Here is an 8,388-nt window from a genome sequence, read left to right on the forward strand (position 1 = left end):
AAACTGAATACCACCTCTGAATTATACCTTGGGGACAAATTCTGCCCTCCTTTGGATACAACTAGTTTGCAATGAACCCATCTGGAACAGTACCTGTATGGAGTTTGTAATACACGATTTGACTATTATGGTCACACTGGTATCTTCCTGACAAAGAAATCCATCAAATAGACAGCAGTTTGGTAGAGAAAGAAACTGAGAATTAAACTAAACTTGTAAATGTGAACTCAGTACGTTCTCTATGAAAAATGTTGTCATTCTCTTGCTCCATAATTACCTGTTGTTTTTTTTTTTCTTAGTTTTACAATACCAATTTAAAGACAAAACCCCCCAACCCTCCACACGCATGTGTCACATTAAAATTTAATATCTCCTTTGCTTAAATTACTGTACCAGTTTCTATAAAAAGACCTGAATTTTATGGCTGTGGTTTAGCAGAGTAAAGTACATTTAGCTGCAAAACTTAAGCTAGGTACATGATTCAGTGCTCTCCTGAATTAGTTTCTCTTAATACCTCCCTCCTCCACAGTGGCATTCATGCAACAACTTTGCTGGTCACTGACAAAACAGCATTTGGACATAGGAGACAATTGTTAAACAGCTTTTCCTCTTGCAGGCTTTTGAAATTAATACTTTATTACTTCATACAAGACAGTAAAAATAATAAAAATAATCCCATAACTTCTCATAAAAATTAAAAGTATTTAAAACCAAATCTTATTAAAAAGCCAAACAAACTGCACTTAAAACCAAACTAAAGAAATACTATATATACACACACACTTTCTTAAAGAAGAGATTATGATTTTCTATTTTATATCAACAGGCACTCTTCATTCATCATCTGCAAGAAACTAGGTTAGGTCTCCATAGGCCATAGTAAGAGTTATTAAGTAAGTAAATATGCCACTGCTTCTGTGCCCTCCTTTTACTTCCGTGCTTCTTCAGTCTCATCTGGTTCTCTCTCTTGATGCTCTCTTTCCCACCTCATTTCTTTCAACTCTTGTCTGTACTTCCGTTCAATGAACCGTTTCTGATGGGCCATCTGGGGAAAGTTATCTGACACAAGGAGAAATATTTTACATTAATAAACAAAATGGTAACACAGAAAGCCTCAGCTTTTTTTTTTTTTTAAACTTTGATGAGATTAGGGGTAGGGGGGAATAATGTTATTATCATTTTTCCTCATTTATTTCTAATAATCCATAGTAAACCAGAGCTGTGCATCATAAGACTTCAGTTTCTTTATGATTTCCACATCTGTTTCTCCTGCTACAAAGCACTGCCAAATCTAACACACTCACAAAAACAGTAAAAAATCCTGGTAGCAACATGGCCAGGTATTACCTGGGTTTTACATTCTGTTCCCTTAGCAACAGGTGATCGATACTGAAAAATGAATGTGAGACTACTGTCAATGCTGTCAGTGTTGTCTTGTTCTCAGTCCAAAAAATTATGAGCTACTGGTTTCAAGCACTGTACAGATGTTTCCATTATAACTATTATTTTAGACCATACAGAATCCACTAGATGCCCCACATTACGACAGGGTTCCTAATGCGAAAGTAATAGCGTAGCAAAATAGAACGCAGTAAAATCTGCTGCTGAAAAAGTTAATGATAGAATCACAGACTGGTTTGGGTTGGAAGGGACCTTAAAGACCATCTAGTTCCAACCCCCCTACCACGAACTCCCCTACACCTCCCACTAGACCAGGTTGCCCAAAGCTGTGTTAATGCTTGGCTGTGTACCAGAATACAGTCTTAGCATAGTCTTAATAGCATGGATGAGTGAAGACTGGCTAAAAGAGACTAGACAAGGCTGAGGTGATGGAGAAATAGCTAGGGGGACCGATGCTTCTGATTTCAGACATTTGTCCATTGGCGAGTAGGTAGGTATACTAGTTAGAACTGAGGCTGTAAAACCAGCTTATATAATTGATCAGGATTGCTATCAATTTCATGCACAGCTGACAGAATATGACATTTTCCGCATGACCAGGGTGCTGACATTCATCTGTCTCTGTGCTGCAGAGACCTGCACCCTCCAGGCAGTCAGAAAACAAATAGGTGGCAGGGTATGTGACAGGCTGCAGTTGGCGGTAAACCCTGCTGGGATCACGCAGAGCTCTGGGATCAGCACTGGCTACCTGTGTCTGAGATGAACGCAAAAGGTTACTACGCTGACCTTTAAAGCCATAAACAAATCTGGGAGATGTCTCGGCAAAGGACTGCTCTCTCCCTAGTTGGCTACAAAGAGAGAGCTCAGCTGAGGCTCCTCAGAGAGGAGTCCCTTGACACCAAGCATTTTCTTCCTCTTCCCAGGTCACAGGCAGCCAGAGAATACTGTGCAGAAGCCACATAATCTGAAGAAGTTTGCAGCAGAGCAGAATTACTTTCTACTGTTTTGTTTTATCAGCCAGGGAAATTTGTTCCTTTTATTATATACTACAGGAATAAAAGGTTTATTCATCAGTTATTTACAACTGGGGAATAGGAGGTATACTTATTTAAACCAGAAAACAATCTAAACAAAAGCAAATTGTTTTTAAATTGCTGCTGTTTTTAAAAGCACTAGTGCTTTGTTTATGGAGTTCTGGGATATTTTGTTGCTCACGTGCACCATAAAATGAAAATCGGATTTTCAGCACTGTGCCTTGTAAGGTTATTCTTTAAGAACTCTGAAGAACTCAGCTTGGTAACAACCTGTTTGTTTATAAATCGGTTTGAGATGTTGAGAAGGAAATCTATGCAATAAACTCATCATGGCTATCGTATATAAACAGGTACATGAAAATTACTTTTATTTGAAGTTATCTACTTATGCATCAAAACAAAAAAAAACCCCACCAAACAAAAGAACGCACTCAAACATATACATACTAGAAAGGTGCCCATAGGGCCTGTGGAGCCTCCAGCCCTAGAGACAGTCAAAACTTGACTGGCAAGGCACTGAGCAACATGACCTAACTTGAAAGTTGGGTCTGTTTTGAGGGGTCGTTGGAATAGAGACCTCTAAAAGTCTTATGGTATTCAAACAAATATGTATGTCAGTAAAGAGCTGTGAAGTACTTGGACTAATAGGAGATGAAGATCACAGTTCTGAGTGGCAATACTGTCACAAGAAAAAACACTCAGAAAACTTCAGTAACATTTTGCAGATATTCAGTGGAGAAAGGAAGTTACATTTTTCTACTTATCAAATTTACTGGTAGTGAGAAGTATATGTCTAACAGATGAATATAAAAAAAAAATGAATTACAGGGATTCATTGTATTCTGAAATTTGTAAGCCCCGGGATTTCCAGATGCAGAAATAACAAATTAAAAAACTTTGGTGTCTGAGGAACTGCACATCTTTCCTTTGACTCAAAAAAAAAAAAAGTACTTCCCCTTCTTGTTCTGAATAGAGAGCTCCTGCTTCATAAAACACATGTAATCTATTCGCCTTCAGTATGTTCACACCTGGTGCTTTAACTCAACTGACTGAAGTAGTTCTTTCACATGAGATGTCTGCATACACTCACTCTGAGCCTCCATTGCAATGAAGAACTGCTCCCATGCTAGCTATCTCTGTGTGTAATTTTGAGATGCATACACTGATCACTGGATCCTCAGCTGATATAAGCTGTTCTTAACAGATAAATAGACTTACATTAGCTGGGGATCTGCCTGTTAGATTTTTCTCTAGTCTACTGTATAATCTGAGATCAAATTTTATTTTCTAAATTGGCAACTGAGAAGTAAATTTCCTCCTCCTCTACATTAGAGGATGATACAGCCACACTACTAGAGACTAAGCAGTTTTATCTCACTACATATTTAAGCATAGAAAACCTCAATGAGAATTCACTGCACAGGGCTCCCTGTAAGTTGCAACCTCTGTCGCAGATCAACTCCTTTTAAAAAAATAACTGTTGGTATCATATTAACTTCACCTGCTACAAAATTGTCTTCAAAGTGCTAAGAGGAAAACCTGCTGCTCTGAAGCTGACAGCATTCAGCTCAGATGTTCTGTTCAAATCTTATCTCCCACAAAACCTGCACCTCACCTCACTAAAGACCAAGGGCGTATACTGTAAATTATTCTTTGTTGCCCAAATATCTTACATTTTTCAAGTGCATCCATTGCAGCTCCCATTTCTGCTTGCTGAATGCTGTGAAAGCCAAACAAAAACATGTTACATAAGATTTAACTCGTACAGAATAAACTAAAGTTTCTGACAAAGTGGAAAACTAGCTATTCTTCTGTAATAAAACTCTTTGGGTAACCAGTAGCTAGTAATTCCTGGAGTGCATTCATATATCAGCCTTTCCGTAAATACGTGAGCAATAGCACTACAGTAGAATACTTTTAAACTTAGATCAATAACACTAAGAGAATATTCTAGTCCATTCTTCAGTGAAACATTTGCTTTTACTTGAGAGAAAAAAGAAACAAAATCAGAGGTGTGAATGCTATAAGAACAATGATATTTTTATAACCACCACCATTTGGCAGCAGAAAATAAAGTCTTTGGGGCTCATGGTTGAAGTCTTTGCAACTTCAGAAACTATTGTAAAATGCCTAAAAGTAATAACATCAGGGAAAAAAATGAGAGCCTTGCACCCTTAACTTGCCATCTCAAGTTGGACAGTAATCCAGTAGCAAAGCCAAAGATAAAGTCATTGTTTCCTGGAAGCTATTCCGCAGTTTCTGAGAGCCACAAATTGGTTAGCACTGCTAGTCACCTTGTAGGCAAGTTCATCAGAAAAGCTTAAGACGCAGAACTATACAGATATTGAACCCTTCAGGTATTCCTAAGGCAGAAACTCAGAATAGCTTGAAGAAGGCTCTGTAACTTTCCTTTTCTAAGTCTAATCACACATTTGTCTATCTCCATGGTCAGTTGTTCTGTACACTGTCACCACACTCAAACTTTAACACCATGTGAATTATTTTTCACTGTACCTCGGGCCTTTACCACATCCTATTCTTTCTCCTTTGAAGTAAACAGCTACTGTGTATGTCCTGGCATGAGACGGTCCCACTGTCTGCAAAGTCCTGAAATAAGAAAAATATGATTTATTTAAGCAGGATTTATTAAAATCTGTTTGTGGCACATAAATCATCAAGCTTTCAGTCTGGTCAATACATAGAGTGGAACTAGTGCAGAGTGTGGAGAAGGGGTTGAAAGATGCCTGTATCAACCACATTAACCCAGAGATCACCAATACAGTGTGCAATAAAAAGGAGAAATTTACTTAAAATGCACCGTGTTTATAATGGTTATATTCATTCCTCCAGGTTCACTCAGGAGCACCATAGGAAAAGAAAAACTTTAACCTATTAGCAAAAATGGAAACTACACAACACAAAGTGCTTAAACACTGTGAAAACACTTGTAATCGAGTTATATTAATTGTGCATGGCTGTGCAATTGCAAATAATCATAATATGATTATTACGTGCACTAAAATTTTAGTCTCTGAGAGCTGTGCAGTTGGCAAGGTTTCACAAGGATATATATTGGACATGGTAGCTCTCTACTGTGAATTATCACAGTACAAAGAAATTTTCCATCAGCTCTGAAAACTTACAGTTTGTCACAAAACAAACTTTCCATTTGAGCTGAAGCCTAGGACATGCATCAACAACCATCTAAAGGGGAAAAAAGATAATTCCCTTGACATGCAGTGAATTGCTTCTTCTGCTGTTCATGCTGTCCCAAATCTCTCCCCATTGTCAGCTTGAGTTCTGTTTACTACCTTGTTGCTTTTTGGAAGAAGCACCAATTTCACATCAGTTTTTAAAGTATCTAGCTATAGTACTCTGTGTGCTGTGACAAGAGCAAATAAAACCCACCCCAAATTTAAAAACAATAGTACTGACTGCAGTGAAACAGATAACCCCAAGAAAAGGAATTTAACAAGATAATAGAAAGATAGCAGCGTATTACTAGCTCTAAGCTGTACTACAAAAATCAATTTATCATCACAGCAAAACAAAACAAACATTTGGTACTTGATACTCTGTGGGTTTTACAAGAATCAGGAATCGTTTCTTTTCTATTCATCTCCCTCACTCAAGACAAAGCTGTGAGCCCACATACAGAGACACTGAGGAGTTAGATTTGCAGAGCATCAGTTGCAGTGTTATTCTAGAGTGCACTGTTTGTCACTATAACTGAACCACTACATTTCATTGAGAACTTTACTTCAGTTAATGTGGCAAATGCACTTAAGCTTTCATTCTTCATGCCTTTTTGATACAATAATACCAACAACACACACCTTGAACTTTCATAGCCTTTACCTCTTCTTCTGGAGGCTAACATTGCACCCATTCCTACATTAATTGAATGGATATGGATGCAATACACAATCTTAAGTTTATTATTGTCTCTTTGAAGCAGCTGTTATGCTATTTAACAACTGAAAGAGAGAACGGAGATCCATCCTATCCAGCTTCAGGTATCTAACTGATTAAAAAAGAACAAATAGAGAATGATGCCAATGAAATACTCCATTTGACCATAAAAACTGTACTTTCCCTTGCAACTGTTTAAGATTAAATGTTTACTAATTCTTCCTTGTAATGGCTTAAATACCTAAAGCTTGGAAAACATTGGTATAACATTTTCCATCTTCAGACAAAGAGAGACTGGAGGGCTTAAATAACCACAATAAAACCAGACTATGGAAAAAACATAGGGTGATTGATCACATCTTCCTCCATATACAAGAAAGACCGATAATTAGCTTGTACCCATACGATGCCAGTTCTTACTTGTAAAGAGGAATGTCTGGCTCTTTTCCTTCTGTCCTGAGAGTCAAGCAGCACTGCTGGAGCTGAGATTTAGGATCATTCCAATCCTGATTTAAAATAAACTCCTGTAAGAAGTTCACAAAGATGGTTTTATGATTGAGAGATTGTGGTAAGAGTCTCAAATGCAATAATGTGTTAAAACATAGTGGCAGGAAAGTAGGGACTTGACTGATCTTACCTTTAGCCGTGGAAAAAAGCAGACATTCATGAAAGTATGAACGTATTCCAAATCTTTATCAATGTATAGGGCAGCAATAAAAGCTAGGGAAAAACAAAGGGCACTGTCACTCATCCAAAGAGAACATTAATGGCTTGCAGTTTTAGAAACAAGTATCTCTGAGTACTCTAAACACACATTCAATTATGTTTCACAGCGGTGACCTGATGAGGATGTTATTATCCTGCATACACAGGAAAAAATAAAGTTGACCAAGAGATTAAGTGATTTACCCAAATCCACTCAGTCATTTAAAGAGCTAAAAAGAACACTTGGCTCCTAATTTCCCATTTTAACCAGGAGACCATGGATACTTACAAATACATCACTACTGGGTAACATCAGAAATTTTTAGATATAAATCACTCCTGCTTGTGAGCTATTTCCATTGTCTTAGAGAATATGGCAAAAGCCAAGGGGTCTGACTGGTTCACAAAATACAACAAAGTATACAAGATACAAATTAACTTTCTTTGCAGAATATTTATCACTGCTTCTACTTTCTTTGAAAAGAAGGTAGCACAAACTTCCATAGATGTAATAAATATAATTTAATTTCCATGTAGCTTTTCCTCTTGTGGAATGACCACTTTGAAACCTCCTAAAATGAAGTAAAATGAACCACGGAAATATCCAACTGGTGAAGGAACTATTTTATCTTCCAACAGTGACAAGCCCATATTAATGAAACACTGAAACTGGTGTTAAGTAACTCAAAGTAGATTAACAAGCTCTAACATTCTAGACATATTTTTGACCTGGTCACCATGGCCCTCAAAATTCTAAACCTACAACTTTGTATCTGCAATTACACCTCTTTTTATACAGAGTTCAAAAATCTAGGCTACTGTTCAAAAATCTGGCTTTTAGAGGTACAAACATAATTCATTTGAAAACCTGAACATATATTTTTAATAGTGATTTGGGGGATTTCTAACAGCTTTCCTAAACAAGCCCCTAGAAAAAAGAAGTTGCATAAGCACTAAGTTGTTATAACTAAATTAACTCACATTCCAAGAGATCAGCCAAAGTCTTAGTTCGAAGAGCTACAGGTCTTTTTGTCTTGTCATTAGTGATGGCAAATTCTTGCATACCCAGCTCTTCTGCCACCTTGGCCTGTGTCCTGTTGTTCACCAAAGAACTTCTTAACAGCTGCAACAGAAAGAAATTCCACTCAATGGTAACAATTAGTAATGCAAAACTATAACCAGTAGGGAGAGCTGGGGGAAAAAAAGAAAAGTTACATTTATCCTGGTAGCCTCTTACTTCTCTCAGTTTATTGACATTTTGGCTAGCAAACGTGATGCCCATCTATAAGAAGTGCTGGAAGGAAGACCCGAGGAACTACAAAGCTGTCAGTCTGAC

General features: G+C 37.5%; 1 protein-coding gene across 1 annotated transcript; it reads right to left on the reverse strand.

Annotated features, from left to right (window-relative positions):
• Positions 1 to 595: 595 nt before the first annotated feature.
• Positions 596 to 8,175, reverse strand: LOC104545557 (ribonuclease 3-like; the record flags this gene model as incomplete). Its single annotated transcript, XM_010190737.1, has 6 exons — positions 596 to 1,059; positions 4,109 to 4,155; positions 4,950 to 5,042; positions 6,768 to 6,871; positions 6,985 to 7,067; positions 8,034 to 8,175. Coding segments are annotated over 6 exons (600 nt in total), but the record flags the coding sequence as incomplete, so codon positions are not given.
• Between the last annotated feature and the right edge of the window lie 213 nt (positions 8,176 to 8,388).

This window comes from Mesitornis unicolor, unplaced genomic scaffold (assembly GCF_000695765.1).
Source record: "Mesitornis unicolor isolate BGI_N332 unplaced genomic scaffold, ASM69576v1 Scaffold54308, whole genome shotgun sequence".
NCBI lineage: Eukaryota > Metazoa > Chordata > Aves > Mesitornithiformes > Mesitornithidae > Mesitornis > Mesitornis unicolor.